Source organism: Brassica oleracea, chromosome C9, assembly GCF_000695525.1.
Source record: "Brassica oleracea var. oleracea cultivar TO1000 chromosome C9, BOL, whole genome shotgun sequence".
Lineage (NCBI taxonomy): Eukaryota > Viridiplantae > Streptophyta > Magnoliopsida > Brassicales > Brassicaceae > Brassica > Brassica oleracea.
In genome coordinates this window covers 4,559,118-4,578,774 of record NC_027756.1, presented here as the reverse complement: position 1 = coordinate 4,578,774, position 19,657 = coordinate 4,559,118, and the positions used below count along the sequence as shown (strand labels likewise).

The following is a 19,657-nucleotide window of genomic DNA, read 5'->3' as shown; positions in this document are numbered from 1 at the left end:
CACCCCTCAATCGTTTTCTACTGCATGCCTAAAATTATTAGTTTCATCTACAAACATTTAACCAATTAAATAAATTGTTACAGGGAAATAAATCTTCCTAACAGCAACTCCATGACATCGCTTGAGTTCTGTGATATTGCCTATCGAACCACCATATTACCTACGGGGGTAAGTAACACTACTCAGATGTTTAGCAATTTTTTACATGTATGCTTAGCTGATGTCATTCAATTCAGGTCGTTGACGCCCTTATCGGATTTGTGTCTCGTGGGCCCACAGTTGGTCCCAATGTTGCCATATACGACACTACCCTTCCAGTAGCTCTGATGAACCACCACAATCGGTTTGTGAAGACCGACGTCAAGGACCGTGCCAAGCTTAAGTTCGTTGACGTCCCGCTGGAGAAACACTTAGAGAAGTCGCATGAGAGGATATATTTCCCATTTAACATGGACAAACAACACTGGGTTGGAGTTTGTATCGATACGAAAGCGTGCACCCTCCATGTTCTGGATTGCAACACATCGTTTCGAAGCGACAGCTCGCTGAAGAAAGAGTTAAACCCTATTGCTACCCTCCTCCCATATGTTCTTAAGTAGCTTGGCTTTTCAGGAACCAACGCCGGTGTCAATGGCTTTACAGTGTCCAGATGCAAGGGAATACCACAGGTATCTAGTCAAACTGATGCAGAGTCATGACGGTGCTGTTGATCGAAGCTCAGGCTGGGGATGGTCTTGGTGCTTGCAAAGCAATCACTCCGCGTCTGCTTCCATACGCATCCAAGCAATTGCGGTCAAATTCTTCGAGGACATCTCTATGTAACCGTCTTGTTTCCCTCTTCCTTCAAACTTAGGCCTATCCCCAGCTTGTGTTGTTGTTTCTAAATCTTTCTTTTGGAACGCCCTACTATCTACCAACTTTGGAATTTTATCGCCTGACGTTAACTCAAAAATTCGTCGTATTCACCTATAAATTACTTGTTATCGGTAAACAACATATGTAAATTGAATAAATCCTAAATTAGCTACCAACTTATTTATTGCTTGTTAACACGGCTAGACTTATCATTCTAACAACTAATAAAGCCAACATATATTTTACATGCTAACGCGCATAAACTTTAAGTAATTGCACATCATCTACGATACAAATTTATCACTTTAAGAATCAATGCGGCTAACATAAACTACGAAGTTAGCAGCTAAATTTACTTGTAGCAAGTTGTAATGGACTTGTTTGCCAAACTCAGTTGACAAACCGTTTTAAATACATAACACTCATATAGATCAAATCTCACCTCGTTTTACAATGGACTCTTACCACATACAAACCCTTATACTCTGCTCTCATTCAAATTAAATGTCTGAAATATCATTTATCATAACTCTCCGAAGTTAACGGATAACAATAGTTTACAATGGTAACCCACAATTACCTATGTTATAACGATGTAAAAGCACTTGATAATTTCTTGCACCCGCTATATGTTGCTTCCTTACACGCCAACAACTATTACTTTATGCACCACAAGTAATTTATCACCATGAGCAGCCAAACTTATCTTTCTAACAACTAATGCATCTAACATAACTCTGAAGTTAGCGGCCAACTCATTTATTGCATGTTACATAACTCTGCTGTTAGCGGCCAACTAATATATTTCATGTCATATCCACACATATCACTCCAAGAACGAATGCAGTGCGAAAAACTCGAAGTTAGCGGCTAACTTAACAAAGACATACATTTCATAACATAAAATGGGGGAGTCTTTATTCATACTCTACATTGCACATACATATGCGTCAATGTGAGATGCTTAGGTGGACTTAGTTTTAGTACATGATAACAAAAAAGGTCGCCCCAGATCTGACCATTACAAAAGAAACACAACAACTCCACTCACCCCTACATACTTAGTCTTCATCTCGATCTTCAGATAGGCATCTTACAAGTAGTGCTGGGTTCGCGGGTCAACCCGCCCCGACCCGCCCCGCCCCGCCGCGGGTCGAATCATTTTTTCGATTCAAAAACTCGACCCGCATAACCCGCAAACAAAAACTTTTATATCCGCACCCGCCCCGCCAAAACCCGCGGGTAACCCGCCAAACCCGCGGGTAATATTAATTATATTAAAAATAGTTATTTTAATTAAAAATGATTATTTTTTAATTATATAATAATTATTTTATTTAAAAAAAATTATTTTTTATTTATATAATAGTTATTTTTAAAAAATACTATTAAAAAAATATATTGTTTTTTATATATTTTACGAAAAATGTTTTTTTTTTCAAATTTTTTTTATTTTTTTTAATTTGCGGGTTGGCGGGTACCTGCGATTCAAATTCGGCTGACCCGCACCCGCCCCGCTCAAAATAATCTCGACCCGCACCCGCACCCTCGATTTAAAAATTTCAAATGGTTCGACCCGCACCCGCCCCGCGGCGGGTCAAACGGGGCGGGGCCCGCGGGCAATGATTAAAATTTCCAGCTCTACTTACAAGTGACCTTGTTATGGTCCGTTCCCCCACATCTGCTGCATGTTCTGCTGCAGGTTCTGCGGTGCTTTAAAGCACCACTCATCTGCATGTCGGGAGGGAATTACATGTTAACAGAGTGTTTAGACGTTAGTATACATCGTAACAGGTAAAGTAAATAAATTACACCAAAGATACTAACCTTGAATTCCCCAGCGATGGAATTCTGGCCTTCCTCGGTCTCCCAGGTGGGCGGCCAGTTGCTGGAGGGAGAAGGTGGCCATCCTCTCCATCCATACCAAACTTGTACACATCAATGTTGGCTAGTTCCACCAGGTTGATGCTCCCATTGTACGCTAATCCCCAGTACGTGTTGCTGTAAAACACAGCCACCTTACTCTCCACTGACTCCCGTGCATATATGGCAGCAGACACTACATGCGAACAAGGGATGGCCAGCGCGTCGAATTCCTTGCAAGAACAAGTTTTCTTATCAAGATCCACACGGTGATACATCCCATTTCCATCAACAACTTTGTATTCATTGTTTATGATGTGTTTGACCGCATATCATGTGGAGTCTGTGAAGTTGCGCATCACGATATCAGTAACTTTCGGAGTTAGTGCCCCCACGTTCTTTGCTACTGCATCACGTCTCGAAGAGAACCATCCCATCATCATTGATCTAATATACTCCAGAAGCGGGACAATGGGGTATTCTCTAGCCTCAGACAGTGCTGCGTTCAAGGACTCAACGAGGTTACTTGTCATAATGTTGTACCTTGCCCCATCAAAATGCGATCTAGCCCAGTGCTCAAGTCCGACCCGGATCAGATAATCCGCACAAGTGCCGTCAACCACCTTGAGCTCGTTGAAGTGCAAGTAGAAATCCTCCAGCTTGTAAGCTCTTGCTGCTCTACCCAGAAGGTACATCAAATGTTTCTTCTTGAAGATGGTCTGGACGTTTCTCTGGAGATGTAGCAAGCAAGCACAATGCTTAGCCATCGGATAAACCTGTTAAAACAAACTACACTAGTTAGCAAACTAACAAAATATTTAACTGTTAACCAGTGGGAGTGATCTTACTTTACATACTACCAAGTAAGTTAACCGCTAACTTATGCACTATAGTTTGCCTTTAATATTTTAAATCGAGGCAATGATGTAAGTGCTTACTCTACGGATTCCAGAGTATATTGCAGTGTGTCTGTCAGAGACAAAGACTAAGTCTGCAGCATCAGGCACTACAGCAAGGAGCTTGTTGAAGGACCATGTCCATGATTGGTACTATCCCAAACGCAATCGGAAATATCTGATAGTTCCCATCTTGTGCACTTGCTGTGAGCAAACACCCTGCAAACTTCCCCTTCAAGTGCGTTCCATCAATGATGACCACCTTTCTCACGAAATCAAATCCTTTTTGGCTTGCCCCAAATGACAGGAAGAGGTGCTTGAAATGCTGGACACCGCCTGGTCCCTTGCTTGTCTCCAATGCGACCAGAGTCCTAGGAATCGCAACGGCCAACTGCTGGAGGTAGGAAGGTAAAGCACTATATGCTGCCTCAACATTTCCACGCCCATTCTCTATGGCAATCTCCCGGGACTTCCAAGCAGTCCAGTAGGATATCAGTATACTGTGGTCCGTCTTCATCATCTCCCTCAACGCTCCTGGCCTTGGGCCACTCCCGGTACCAACATACTTGCTCCTCATCATTCCTCCAACAATTGATGAGGTTGCATGTCTCCTAAACTCCCCCCGCTCGCTAACAGTGCAACGGTGGTTACTATCCAATGTCTTGATTTCAAACCGCGGGCACCCTATGATTTTAGTTGCGTACAGACGCCATGGACAGTTAACTCCACTGCACTTCAGAACCACTTTTCCGGGCCCAGACTTCCTCACGAAGTATCTGTACTTGTTAGCCAATGCATGGAGCGACATGTGAACCTTGAAAGCATCCTGGTCGACAAATACTTGCCCCACATAGAGCTGATTATTGCTGTCTATTTCCTCTTTGCCTGAAATCAGCAATTCATAGAATGTTAGAACATACAGACTCATTTACCAACTAACTCATCCATTACCCGAAATAAATAAACTTATCCACTCCGGGGGAAGCTAACCTTTTTGCTCACCAGCATAAGCTACATCCTCCTCAAGTGCCACATCAGCCCCCTCAGTGTTTGCATAACCGGAACCTGAACCCATCTGCAGCACGAAGAGCTGACCACCCGTAATGTCTGGACCAGTTATTATCCCCTTGCCTTTCCCATAGGATTCCACGCGTCTTCCAGTAATGTCATCAGCAGCAGCTAAAAAAAAAGTTAACAATCAAACGCTTCAGTTATTGGCTAAATATCTATACTCCATCAACCAAATAATCTCCAACAAAACAATTAAATAAACTTCTACTTACTAATCGCCAATGTTAGGTTCGCTCCAATTGGCGGTTCTATAGGTATTTCCTCAAGCCGGATCATCCCTTCAGCATTAGGTGTGAAAATATCCATTTCATCTGATGAATCGGTCTGAGAGGAGTTTTCATCAATCACTATCAGGGGCTGAAAAATCTCTTCCCTTGTCAGACGCACGGCGTTCCTACGGATTTCCACCATCTGCTCACTGCTGCAGATGGTCATCAACTTCTCCTCGCTAACTTGCAGATATCCACCCGAACGGAAACCTTTACACAGTAACACCAAAGTTAGCATACAAATATACAACTTAGCAACCAACTTATTTAATGGTTGCTTTACAAACCTCTCCACAGTATTGGTTTTGGTGGAACAACATCAGTCCCGTCTTCCGTCAGCCCGAACTCCTCCCTCCGCATTGTGTGGTAGTGGCCAACTTCCACGTTTCCATAGGCCACACACAAAGTCAAGTTAACGTAGTCCATCCTGACTGCCATGAATAGCTCCACATCTTTGTCTTCTAGTATGTCAACAGGCGGTGTGGTGTAGTCTCCAGGAACTTTCATCCACTCAGGGAAATCATTGGTCAAGGCGACATGTTCAGAAAGGAGTACTCGGTATTTACCCCTCACCATAGCCACCAAGTCGCCGTAAGTCTCATTCTCTCTCAACACAATATTGTATTTCACTTGTGTGTGATCCATGTCGAACATCCAGGTCCCATGGGCAAGTCTCTGCCATTCACCTACAACAACTCTCACCAGTTGCCCCATTGCTTGTACTTGAACAAGTTCATTGTTTCCTGAACAAAAAGACAGAACACAGAATGTGAATCTCTAGTTTATAACAGCGAACACAAATGTGTATTAATCATCAAAGAGTCGCAAAACACAAGTCTATGTAGATGAATATATATCAATAATTTTTATACCTCTCCTCTAAGAGATAACGAACACTGTCAAACGAGTTCCTAACCTCTAAACTCTCAATCACAGTTTTCGTTTTCACTTTGTCTCTCACAGCAATCTCTCAACCCTCTGCTAAGTATATATATTCTATTCTATGAAGCCTAGTACCAAACCCACAACCCAATACGCAACCACCATTCCACTTACCGAAGCAATTTTCATCATAACGAGTAAGGAGCTCCTTTTTACCCAGCAGTTCCTCGCCTCCGGCGCCTCCTTGTGTCAGACACGCTCCTCTGTACACGCCTCAACCAAATTCTAGTTTCTCTGCTTTCTGACACACACACACACGCGTTCTAGCGCCGAACCCACGAGGTAGAAAGGGAAGCATTTTCGTCAAATCGTCGCCAAAAGTTCATTGCTTTTGCCCATATCCAAACCCATGGGCATTTACCAAATTTGGACCTCTTTCGGGTATATGTCGCCCATTCTCTCTAAATTTTAAAACAAATGGAAAAAAAAAGTACATTTTGTTTGGGTCAAGAGAAAAGAAAATAAACATTTGTTGAGGTTTTTCAAATTTAGGAAAATTACAATCCGAACATTGAATAATAATAATAATACTCACACTTGTTCGTGGAGAAGAGAAAAAAACACACACTGCCCAACACTAATAAAACCCACAAGTACAGATAGCTCGGCCCATTCAGCCAACACTAATAAAACCCATAAGTAGAGCTAGCTCGGCCCATTAGGTCAATCAAACAAGTTGCCAGCTTGTAAAAAACTAGGGTTTTAAACTCACAGCCATCGAACATTCTGGAACCCTTTATTAAACACAGCCTGGGCGCCCTAGATCTGAGTTCAGTTCATCCGTGACCGCCCGATCAAACCCAAGCCCCGCGCTAAAGTCTATATAAGCAAATCTCATTCTTCCTTAGTTGTTTACCAATTTACTTTACGAAACTCAAAACGTAGCCCACCGCTGCTGCTATTGCCTACGGTCTTGATCTTTGATCTTGGTGGTGGTACTTTTGATGTCTCCCTTCTCACTATTGAGGAAGGTATCTTTGAGGTCAAGGCCACTGCTGGAGATACTCATCTTGGCGGTGAGAACTTCGACAACAGAATGGTCAACCACTTTGTTCTCGAGTTTAAGAGGAAGAGCAAGAAGGACGGTTCGAGGAGCTCAACATGGATCTCTTTAGGAAGTGTATGGAGCCAGTGGAGAAGTGTCTCCGTGATGCTAAGATGGACAAGAGCAGTGTCCACGATGTTTTTCACTGCTCAAACCACCATCGAGATTGACTCTCTCTTTGAGGGCATTGATTTCTACTCTGCGCTCACCCGTGCTAGATTCGAGGAGCTCAACATGGATCTCTTTAGGAAGTGTATGGAGCCAGTCGAGAAGTGTCTACGTGATGCTAAGATGGACAAGAGCACCGTCCACGATGTTGTCCTTGTCGGTGGCTCCACCCGTATTCCCAAGGTTCAGCAATTGCTTCAGGACTTCTTCAACGGCAAGGAGCTTTGCAACGAGAAGGTCCAAGATCTTCTCTTGCTCGATGTCACTCCTCTCTCACTCGGTCTTGAGACCGCCGGTGGTGTCATGACCACTTTGATCGCAAGAAACACAACCATTCCGACCAAGAAGGAGCAAGTGTTCTCGACCTACTCTGACAACCAGCCAGGTGTTTGAAGGGGAGAGAGCCAGAACCAAGGACAACAACCTCTTAGGAAAGTTTGAGCTCTCTGGAATCCCTCCAGCTCCACGTGGTGTCCCTCAGATCACTGTCTGCTTCGACATTGACGCCAACGGTATCCTCAACGTCTCTGCTGAGGACAAGACCACCGGACAGAAGAACAAGATCACCATCACCAACGACAAGGGTCGTTTGTCCAAGGACGATATCGAGAAGATGGTCCAAGAGGCTGAGAAGTACAAGTCTGAGGATGAGGAGCACAAGAACGCTCTCGAGAACTACGCTTACAACATGAGGAACACGATCCGTGATGAGAAGATTGGTGAGAAGCTTCCTGCTGCGGACAAGAAGAAGATTGAGGATTCTGTTGAGGAGGCGATCCAGTGGCTCGATGGGAACCAGACGGCTGAAGCAGACGAGTTCGAAGACAAGATGAAGGAGTTGGAGAGCATCTGCAACCCAATCATTGCCAAGATGTACCAAGGAGCTGGTCGTGAAGCCGCAGGGATGGACGATGATGCTCCTCCTGCTTCAGGCGGTGCTGGCCCCAAGATCGAAGAGGTCGACTAATCTGTTGATTCTTGACGTCTCTCTCTCTCTTTTTCTCTCGTTATTATGAATCTCTTTCATGTACTTTTTTGTGTTTGAACTCTGGAGTCTCTGGATGTTCTGTCCAGCTGTGATGGATAAGTTAAACGTTTTGGCTTTTCCCATCTTTGTGTTCATTATTAGCTAGTTTTCTTCCGCTAAGAGCTCAATAATAACTGTTGTTTTCGCGATAGAGAAACGAAATGTAGATGTTCGAGAATTTATCAAACGAAATGACATTTTGCATTAGCCTTTTACAGTGCAAACATGGCTTTTTCAATGTGAAATGATGAAGTAAACAATGTCCCTTGTTTAGTACACCACCAAACGATATATGACGTAAGGCTTCGTATAAAATAGAGTGCATTAAACTACCGTTGTATAAAACTTGCTCTAGAGATTAAAAATGATTTTATATATTGATTGATCTATCGAGATTAAAAATCTCGGACAAATATGGAACACACTCCATAGATTTTTATAATTAATTGATTTCCTAGCTAATAGATCAGCACATGAGTTTGAGGCTAAACAAATTGAGTTGCTTCAAAATGATTCTTCCAAGCTGCGATGGTATATGAATAAATTGAGTAAGGCCTAAGTTGAAAAACTCACAACTTATTTTCGTTTAAACAATCTTCTTCCTTTTTTATGCCAAAAAAACAATTTTGCTTTTTCAAAAAATAATGCTACTGAAAATCATCAACTACTATAATCTTTTAAAATTGAAATTTATAAACCATACATAAAAAAAAAAAAAAAAAAACAAAGAGACAAAAATTACACTATGACCCAAAGAAAATTTAAAAATGTTACAATTAGGACACTCTGCTTATGCTTATTCCCCATCATTGTATACAAATTGGCTTCTACAAAGTACATAAAAACATGTTTCATCACGTCAACTTAAGCTCGCCTGCTCCTCTGAGGTGGTGTTGTGGCCGTAGACAAACCCTAACCTCGTGTTCTTCCTCCATTCCTCCCCTCAACCAGCTTGAAAGTAGGCTCCCTCCTCTTCACCAAAGGAGCCCTCGACCTTGACGCTGTTTAAATCCACAAATGGTAACATTATCACGATCAGGTAAAAGCTTCTTCGTCTTTCGTAGATGGTCTTGGCTGCAGTCGAAGGCCCGTGAACGAACGTTCTTCATAACTCCAGTGAAGTCCTTTACCCAACCAGGGCTGGGTCTCAACGTTGTTCACAGTCAAGCAACATTCTTCTTCGCTGCTTCCAGGAGATAAAAAGTCTTTCCTCTTCTTACTAACATTGCATCCTCCTACTCCATGTCCTGGAGATTGATCTAATGAGTCACCATTAACAAAGCTTTTGTCAAAATATCTGCAACCTGATTGTCAGCACATGAAGCATCCGGAGCAAACCTTTCTCAATCTCGAACACTAATCAATCTCCACGTGTTCAATCGAAACAACGTTTTCAGGGCATACGAGAAAAGAGTCCAGCCCAGCATATTTATTTGCGACTTTCTTGATCCCGGATTCGTCAAATGCAATCCCGAACCGTTAAGTTATCTTCTTGGCGTTGTTCAGCGCCACGTGAGGCTGCCCTCTCGAGCTCGAGCTCGAACTCCGTGTTGGGAAGGTTCCTCCACGAGCCGAAGTCGCTAGCGTCAGGAGGGATAGTGAACTTCAAATCTCTACCCGTCAGCTCCATCCACCTCGGGGAAGGCACAAACTCGATCCCGTGAAGACACTGAGGGTTCGAGAGTCCCCTGTAATGCTTCCTCTGCATTCTGTGAGACCTAACAAACCATTTTGAAATTTACTCTGAACAATTTCTTTTGATAAAAGCTTTGAACAAATATTGAGTGTTATTGGAGCTTTTGTAATATATAAAACATAATTGTGTGAGTTTGAGTGGATGCGGGATAGTGGAGAGAAACTCACTTGAAAACATGTATTGCATGACCAAATAAAAAGGGCTTTTGGCCAAGTCGTCCATTGGTGTGTCAAAGTGTTTGTCGCGCAAACGCAAATCTTATAGTAATATTGTTTGCAGGATATGAAATTTTTTAGAGTTTTATTAATATCACATGGTTTTCTAAAAATCATCCATACAGCAAATTTCCAACTAAAAGTATATATTTTAGTATCGACTGTATATCCATTTGCTATAAGTTTTATTTAGTTAACCAATTAATGAAATTTATATGTTGATAATGCATAAGGTTGTTGTTTGTTCACATGAAGTACAGTAGAACCTCTGTAAATTAATAAAGTTAAGACTTTAAAATTTTATTAATTTATAGAGATATTAATTTACAAAAATTTTCTTATTTAAAATTTTTATTTTAAAATATATTTATTTTAAGATAAGAAAAATATTTGATTTTAGTATATAGACATTAATTGTTATTCTTTGAAATTTGACATTTATATTAATTTTATTATACTATTCGGTGTATATAATATATATATTGCCTAGAATTTAAATGTGGTTTTAGATATAATATTACTAAATCTCAACAAAAATATATTAAGTGTTAAGAAAATATAAAGATAATTTCATTGTGAATATAAAATAAACAATATAATAATAGGTTTTTACTCATATAAAATATATATACATATAAATTATTAATTTATAATTTTAATGGGACCATATATTTACATAGAATTTTATAAAAAAAATATAATCCTATTAATTTATCGATTATTAATTTGTAGAGGTTTTAGTGTATGTCGAGTTTAATTTATAAGCCCTAACACACAAACACAAACCTCAACAAAGAATTAAAACCTATGTCCAGTTGGCATTATTGTCTGAATTGAATTTTGTTTTTTTTTTTGGTTAAATGTGGACAAAAATCAGGCGAGGAGGGCACTAAGAGCACGTAAGGCATTAGTGAAGCTTCAAGCTTTAGTGAGAGGATAAGTGAGAAAGCAAACTTCAGATATGATATGCTTCGAAGGATGCAGATGTTAGTTCGTCTCCAAGCTCAAGCTCGTGCTCGAGCCTCTCGTTCCTTTCACTCCTCAACCGCTCTACTCTTCCCTTCTTCATCTTCTTCTCCGCGTTCTCTCCACAAACGTTGCATTTCAAACCGCTGATATCATCTTTATGGAAGACGAAGATAAGATTCAAGAAGTGGGTACTTGGAAGCCTCGTCATCATCCCAAACCGTTACGTTCAGATAGAAACAATGAGTCTCCGAGTAAAAGACAAGAATCTCTGTTGGGTTTGAGAAGTACAGAGAATATCACCCGAACTACATGTCTTAAAATGCTAAAGTCCTGTCACAGAGCGCGCCTAAACAGAGGCTTGAGATCTCTAACGAGACTAGTGGCTACAAGAGATCTGTTCATGGACAGTAGCCCTGTTCTTTTGATAAACGCTGCATTTAGCGTCAGCGTCTCCAAATATTCACATCAAATGCTTTGTGAAAAAAACGCGGACAGCGACGACGAGAAAAAAAAATGTCGCCGTAACACTAAAATGAGTCGCCGCGGTGAATCGTGATTGAAGCTAGAATTTCAAGCGATCAAATATCATAGGAAATCTGATGCTGCGTCTCGTTTATTTAACACCTACTTCGGTGGTTTCTGCAATCATGATTTTAAAGCAACAAAAATTATGGGACTTTTGGAGACGCTGACGCTAGATGCAGCGTTTATCCAAAGAACAGGGCTAGTATTAGCAGAACATAGTTTGGGCGATGGAGGCCCTGGTTACTACGGATGAAGAGCTTCGGATCGATTGAATAGGAACCAGATCAATAAATCAAGGATGCATTCTTCGTTTCTTATCAAGGAGAAAAATATATAACACTGGATGTGTAAATTACACTGCAATCTAAGACCACCTCCAATTGGAGTTTTATGTATATATATATATATATATATATGTATAAAATATATAGATATAAATATTTATGGGATCCCATAGGCAAAGGTTACAAAAATCTCATTTTAAAAACTTTTGTCTATGGCGCTCCACAAAAATTGTAGACTTCACAAATACTTATACTTATATAATATATAAGTACATATAAATATACATAATACATATTTTAAGAACCCAATGGAAAAAATCCTATTGGAAGTGCTCTAACAAATTTAGTTTGCGTGCCAAAGAAGTTACACAACCCCTGTTCTTTATAAACTCAGATTAAACACTCGTAATATTAATAACTAATCCGAATACTCAAAAAGAGGTAAAATCTTAAAAACTTATGTACATTGAGATTAATATATATAAACAATAAAAGACTTTTAAGTAATCATTTGATGAAAGAAGAGATACATACTAAGCAAAGAACCGAAACCCAGCCTCCATCTACAACTTCTCACCATCTTTTCTACTTATAAAAGACCCTTCCCATATTCTACTACCTCTAACCATTTTTGTTTACTTAATAAAATATATATTTATATTTGATTATTATTAGATATTAGGATGGTGGAAGATGCTAATAACCTAAGTGCCCAACAAAATACTTCAAAAATTGCATTTTTAATACCATTACTTAATAACCCCCCTCCCCCTCCATAATCTCTTTTTACTCTCCAGTCTCCACCATTAAACTCTTCTTGATTTCTGTTCCTGCCTCCCTTCCCCTGCGTTACAAAAATACCAAATATTATTTGTATGGTAATGATATGAACTTGTCTCATTGTCTCTCTAGTAACCTGTCAAGTTATTAATTCAGAAGAACACATATGTATATAAACATACCTCGGCTTGTAGCAAACGGGTCTTGTTTTTTTTTTAGTTTAAGAGTGTCCGGCGCTGGACAGTGAAGGATTCGATGCAGACTTGGCGTCCTTTGGATCCGATCCTTCCCCAACAACTGCTTCTTCCTCGCTCCTACAGCCTAGAGTTCCTGGGTTCATCTTCCTCACTTCCTCTTTCGTGTATATGGAGATTTTACGAACCATCCCACAAAACTCCCTGCGAATAAATAAAATTGTGTCAAGTGTTAAAATTGAATAACCCATATTACAATGACATAAAGAAAATCTGCAAAATCTTACTGCCAAGGATCGTCTCCAACAAGCATCATATCATTCTCATCGTCTGTGTAAACTATCAGCCAATCCTTCTTAGGAGCCATCAACTCTCCGTTGAACTCAAACATCCTATCCAATTCAGCTATCAACTCTTTGTAGTTCTGGAACTTTGAGAGATCCACTGACCGGCCAAGTGCAATCCCCTGCTTCTGAACCTTTTGCAAAATAAAACCAATGTGTAGTGTTGATAGTCAAGAATTGCTTCAAGGGTTCCTACAAGCTCATACTTTTTGTGTGGAATGATAGCAAAAGAACTCTCACCTTTGTGCAACTCCTACTTGAATGCGTTTTAGTATGAACGTCCTTCGGATGGGAATGATTAGCTTGAAATGGTCTTCTTTGTTCACGTTGATCATTAGTTGATTTCGACCCTTTAGACTGATCAGAAAGATCCTGAACCTTTGGAGATGTCATCTGCGTAAGCCCCGCAGTATCATTGAAGTTGTTTCTCGGAGACATAGTTGAATCTGTCCCATTCACATTGTTGACCAGAGGAATGCCAAAAAGCCTGCAGTTCCCATCTCTTGACTTTGCCGTCTCCTCTACCATCTCTGGTCGTTTTGTTACATGCTCCCTAGCCTGAGCTTGCGCATGAGCTTGAACCGCTTCCTCGAAATAATTCACAGCACGTGGACGTATTGGCCAGTTACCACCAGCGTTCTCAGTCGTCAGAGAATGAAGTACCGGATATTCTCCATATTTGGCATTGCCTCGCCCTTGAAAAGAGGTATCAGATGCCGCAGGGATCTTAGGAGATTCATGTAACGTCAGGGAAAGACCAGAGTGCATCATCTGCCACTGGTTAGCAAAATAATCAAACTTGCCATCCCTATCACCAATGAATTTATTTGCGGACACAGAAGGTAGTGATGAATGGTCATAAAAAGGTATCTGATGACCGGGTGATGGATCTACGTTCGCCCCAAAGCCAGAAAGCAAATCCGTGTAGGCAGATTCATGTCTGCCAGAGGACATCCAGTTCTCATATCTTCTAGAAGCCGAAACCACATCAACCTTGTCATCATCAGCTGAGGATTGCCACACAACAGAACTCTCAGGAGCATCGCACTCTACAGTCTCAGTATGTTTCGTTCTCAAGGTCGGGTGTTCTTGACCTTGCAAGATCCTTGAAAGTCCACTTGCCGGTAAAGGGTCCTTGTTTCCCATAGCTGAGCCTGTTGAGTGGACAATGTATTAGTCTTCCACTTCCAATGAGTAATTTTCACACACTAATATAGTCAGACGCACTAATGGAGACTTTACCTTCTCTTGTGAGCATGGAAGAGTCGGGAGATGAAGGAGCTATGTTGGATCTGGGCCTCTTAGGCCTGGGCATGGGAACAGGACTCAAAGCCGGAGGAGCAAGTGCTGGCTCTAACTTCCACGGAGATACCCTATCAGGGCGAGGAATACTAGAAGTCTCATCCCATCTCACCTGAAAGAAAATTAAACATTTAGCCTTCATTCACTGTAAGAACAGTGTCTAGATCTTGCCTACAATATAGGCCATCTACCTTGAGGGATCTCCACTTTGATTTAGCCCACCTCGTGGGGTCAGAGTCTTCAATCCCAACAATTGTGCCAGTAAACCTAATATAAATCAATACAATCTGTGAGCTTCGCCTTCAACAGAATCAGATATAGATACTCAAAAACAGTACTTGTTTTACCTCTGCTCAGGAGCCTCTTCGCCTTCAAATCTCATTTTAAACCTCATGCCTATGGAGTAGTTATTTTTCACAGACTCCATATACTGATCAAACGGAACAATAAACTCAGATGGGCTTGTCCTGCACAATGCATGAACATTTAATAAGCAAAACTCCCAGACATCGAACATATACAAAACAGCAAAGGATCAAAGTAGTCAAGTTAGCTAAACCAAAACAAACCTTGGCTTATAATAGACTGAAAACATGGTTCCTGTTGAAATGGCGTGCCATGCGGTGGCTAATACTCCAAGATGCATGCTGTGGCTCGATATTACAGAAGATGACACATATCCCTGTTGTCGCATTGCACGCCTTACACCCACACGTAATTCTCCGTTCTCACCCCTACAGAACAATTAGAAATTTGACATCAACGACCAAAAAGATACAAATGTAGTCAAGAACATAATGAGCTTATAAATCCACAAACCTTAGAAATATAAATGCATCGCCTGCAACCAACCTCTTGGAGCTAACAAACACGCTCCATCCACTCTGAAGTAAATGCCTTCGTGGTTGACCTGATACAAACATCAACCACCAAAAAAAAACGTTGTAGACACAAAAGATTCAAGGAACAGAAATTAAATAAGATACTCATAATACGTTTCCTATACCTCGGAAAATATGCCTGAAACGCCACTCATTTGCATGCAAATCCTTTGCAACTAACTCTTGAGTAGGAGGCTGACGTGACATATCCTGAGAGAAGAAACACAAGGGTGAATTAAATAACCAAAACTCAGGAAAATGGGTTAGGAGAAGCAAACGAAACACCAACCAGAGGTGGGAGACATTCATCCGCATGCCGCCTCAGCACAGAGAATCCACCATGCGTACTTGTGTCAGACGCAGTCAAGGTTTTGCAGAACGAGTGCACCTGAAACCTAGGAGGAGGAGGAGGAGGCGGCGCCTCTTTCTCAATCGCATTCTCGTCTTGCTGCAAGAAAAAAAAACAGAAACAATCATCAACCTATACTCCACTCAAACCAAAGAAAGACTAAGAAAACACACAACTCACAATAGCTTCGGGAAGAAGAGTAATCTGCGCATAAACCTCGTCGGTATCAACCTCCGCCTGTAAAACCATATCATCAGCTGACAATTCAAGACTCAAAAACCAAACTTTCACAATGGAGTAAGCGAAGGCTACCTTTAAATCAACATTAATAACTCGACAAAGGATCTTAGAAGGAAGATCATAGAGAGGCATCTGCTGTTCAGCTACTTGGTTAGTCGACGCCTCCACCTAATCATCAACAAAACGACAAAATTATTTCTTTTTTAAGTAAAAAAGAAAAAAAAATAGAAAAGAGACGAAATCTCTGAAACCTCACCTGCTCGATGTGTCCCTGAGGGAAGTAGAAGACTCTGTCATCTTGTCTAGGCACCGTCACGAGAGGACCAGCACAAGCGTGCCACAGCTCTCTGTACAGAGCAGCTTCAGCATCCACTAAGAACAAATTTAAAAAAAAAAAAAAAAGTCAGTCTGTAACCAAAAACAAAGCTAAAGAAAAGTCAGAAACGGAGACTCTCACCAACACGGTTAGAATGACCTTTTTGCCCCTCGCCGGAAACGGCGACGTTTATGGCCTCAGAGCTCGTCATACCTCAGATCTGTTTCATCTACCCAACGAAGAAGGACGAAATCAACAAGAAAAAAATCTCAGAATACTCGACTCGATTCCGTTCCTTCGTCTCTATAACTGCAACAAACACAATCGCCACTCGTTTAGCTTCTTTTACATTATTACCTAATAGAGCTAACAGAGAAGATAAAACCCTAGAATCAAACCTCGATTTAGAGATACGACAGCTCCGTGTGCTCTCTCCTTCACTCGCCTTCGTCTTCCTCTGCTCGTTTATCGGGAGTTACAGACGCTTGAACACCGGCGAGAAGCTACCTTCACCGGCGAGAAGCTTCCTTTTTACTCTTCTTCTTCTTCTCTCTCTACTTTCTCTCTCTTTACTTTTTTTTTTCTGTGTGTTTTCTTATCTTTTCTTTTCTGGGTCTGAGGCGACCAAGGCTTAACCAAGAGTAATCAAAACCGGCTTTCACCGGTTACCATTCTCCCACGCACCGGCTATTCCCGGTTGTAACCATTTCCGGGGGACCAGGGTCCGCGACCTCACAAAGCGATAGACAAGACAAGTCACGATATTATTGTCGTCCCCTCCCTTGATATTTTTATAAGAGTAGAAAATATTTAGGGCAATTCTATTAAATAACATTTTAATAGTCTTTTTTATAAGAATAGAAAATAGTTTTCAATAAATAAAATGACTAAAATAATCATTTTTATGAAAATTTTAATTTTTAATTTTTAATTTTTTAAAATTTGAAACTTTATTCTTAAAACTCCATGTTTTAACTCTGAACTCTAAGTATAAATTATTTAATTCTAGGATATAAATGTGTTTTTACTTTTTAATTAAAAAAATTGGTCATTTTTCTCACTGATTGCTATTTTTATGAAAAAAACTTAAAAGAACTATCCTATAAAATTTTTCCAATATTTTTGTATAGAATTTGACATAGATCATAGGGAAAAAAGTGAACACTAACTAATAAAATTTAAATTTTAAAAATTACAGTTCTAAAATTTATTTAGAAAAAGAAACAAATATATATATATATATATATATATGTGTGTTTTTTTTAACTCAACACATCTATATGGACAATATACAGTCTTTTAATGAAAAGAAAATTGGTTTGTAAGATAATAAATCAAAATAAATACCTATATCTATTTACTTACTATGGTAGGTTAAGTAATATCGAAATCATTACGACAAGCAGTAACTTGTAAAACACGTAGTTGAAAGATTAATCTTCTCTTTTGACCCCAAAGACCATCAAACCATCGGTTGAAACTTGGAGAGCGATAATTAAAAGTAGAAACTAAAGTCTAGATGGTAGTAATATAGATTAGCACGAAATATAAATGCTGCTTTAATTTGTTACAAGGACTAACGGCGTCAACACGTCTTGAGCACACGTTGGGTTTTTATTGGTTTTGAAGAGATAACGGTGTTTGTGTAAAGACAACATCAATGGGAAAGGTGTTGTGTTTTTATAGGTAAGTGGCTTTGTCGTGCTGTGAACAGGCAGGTCTGGGTGGACGTAGAGAGAAGTTAATACTAGCTACATGGCACAAGGGAAGCGCGTTTTAGCATTCTTTAGATATTTTGGGTGTCATTTTCTACGTTCTTCAGGCTATCATGCGCTTTCAGGAATTTTGTTCTCGTGAATCACTCGTAGGTTAATCTACCGTGTATTTCTTTTTATGGGAAAACAAAGACGTTTCGTTATTGTGTTTTTTTCTTAATTAGGTTAAAAGTTAGATAGTACCAAAATAAAAAAAGGATTGTCAAAATTATATGAGCTGCAACTATATAATCGACGTCTAATTGAAACAATAATTGAACGTTACGTCTAATTGGAAACAATAATACGTGAGTTTGTACAATTGACGTTTTGTTCTTTTGCGTAACAAGTTCATTTACAGTTTGTTCGAATTCTCTAAAAAAAAAAGTTTATTCGAATACAAACCACGACTGATAGAATTCATTTAGTTTAGGTAAGAAACGAGCCATTCGTCATGCATGTGGTTTGCCGACATGGAGCCATGCCATGCTATATTTCACCTAGGCTCTAAACAGTGACCAATGAAATGGAGGGAAATAGTAAATTTTTTATCATTACTTACGATTTACACTATTTACAATGAATATTTATTCCTATAATTCCTTCGTTCCTTAACATTTAAAAAATAATAAACTATAATTATTCTTTATCAAATTAGGAGAGAAATAGTTATTCCTCTTATTTCCTTTCATTCTTTTCCTGCTTATTCATCATATTAATTTAATGGTTACCAGTTAGAGTCGTAATGAAACTATGTAACTAGTGATATTTCATCTCTAGAATCCAATTCGATATACCAACAGGAGTCATATTAACATTAAATATATACCCTCAACTTCATACCTAATTAGGGGATCGTAAAAAAAATTGTGCTTTATGCAAAACATCTTAAATTATGAAATGTATAGAGTTTTATAACTGCAGCATCCAAGACTATTAGAAAACATTTAACCTCGCTTTTTTTTTCCTGCATTCAGTTTTTAAATGTCATATTATTTTTTAACATTAATCACTTCAAAAATTTAACCAAACATTCCGATTTTTAATGTAATGCATGACATAGTCAGCTAAATCACGTTGTCTTTTGTTGTTTGTTATCGACCGACGCTACTATCACTACAAGAAAACAGGGGGATTCTGATGGCCGAAATCGTCGGTAATTCGTCGGAATCGGTCTATTCCGACGAAATTCCGACGAACCCGTCCGTCGGTATCGTTTCGTCGGAAAAAAAAAGTTCGTCGGAATTTCGTCAGAAATTCCGACGACTTTCTGACGAATACCAAGAAACGTCATTCTGACGAACTTCCGACGATATTACGATGCGGCTACACGAGACCGGAGTTCATCGGAAAACTACAATTCCGACGAACGTGGTTCCTCGGTTTATTCCGACGAACTGTAGGCATCGGAATTTACCGACGGACATCGGTCGTCGGAATATACCGACGAACCACGTTCGTCGGTATATTCCGACGAAAATGGGTTTGTCGGTAAATTCCGACGGATATATGTCCGTCGGTATATTCCGACGACCGTTGTCCGTCGGTATATACCCTTTTTTTTTTACAAATTAATTTTGCATTTTTATATATTTTTTGATATTAATAAATTTAAAAAATTGGAAATTTAAAACTAATAATATTATAAAATTTAAATTCATAAAAACCGAAA

General features: G+C 39.8%; 2 protein-coding genes and 1 pseudogene across 2 annotated transcripts; 1 reads left to right on the top strand and 2 right to left on the bottom strand.

The window, feature by feature from the left end:
* Positions 1-3,050: 3,050 nt before the first annotated feature.
* LOC106314149 lies at positions 3,051-5,668 on the bottom strand. The gene is made up of 5 exons (XM_013752082.1): positions 5,242-5,668; positions 4,898-5,164; positions 4,605-4,793; positions 3,751-4,499; positions 3,051-3,494 (listed from the first exon to the last, which is right to left on the bottom strand). The coding sequence occupies exons 1-5, from the start codon at positions 5,666-5,668 to the stop codon at positions 3,051-3,053; spliced, it is 2,076 nt and encodes a 691-aa protein (XP_013607536.1).
* A 289-nt stretch (positions 5,669-5,957) lies between these two features.
* On the top strand, positions 5,958-8,100 carry LOC106314148 (annotated as a pseudogene).
* A 4,174-nt stretch (positions 8,101-12,274) lies between these two features.
* LOC106318259 (auxin response factor 2-like) lies at positions 12,275-16,989 on the bottom strand. Its single transcript, XM_013756156.1, has 16 exons — positions 16,630-16,989; positions 16,373-16,540; positions 16,172-16,287; positions 15,988-16,083; positions 15,856-15,912; positions 15,616-15,774; positions 15,452-15,536; positions 15,265-15,355; positions 15,015-15,179; positions 14,793-14,912; positions 14,637-14,712; positions 14,386-14,557; positions 13,384-14,297; positions 13,087-13,277; positions 12,788-13,003; positions 12,275-12,669 (listed from the first exon to the last, which is right to left on the bottom strand). Exons 2-15 carry the CDS (start codon positions 16,440-16,442, stop codon positions 12,826-12,828), a joined length of 2,490 nt encoding a protein of 829 aa, XP_013611610.1. The 5' UTR covers positions 16,443-16,540; positions 16,630-16,989; the 3' UTR covers positions 12,275-12,669; positions 12,788-12,825.
* Between the last annotated feature and the right edge of the window lie 2,668 nt (positions 16,990-19,657).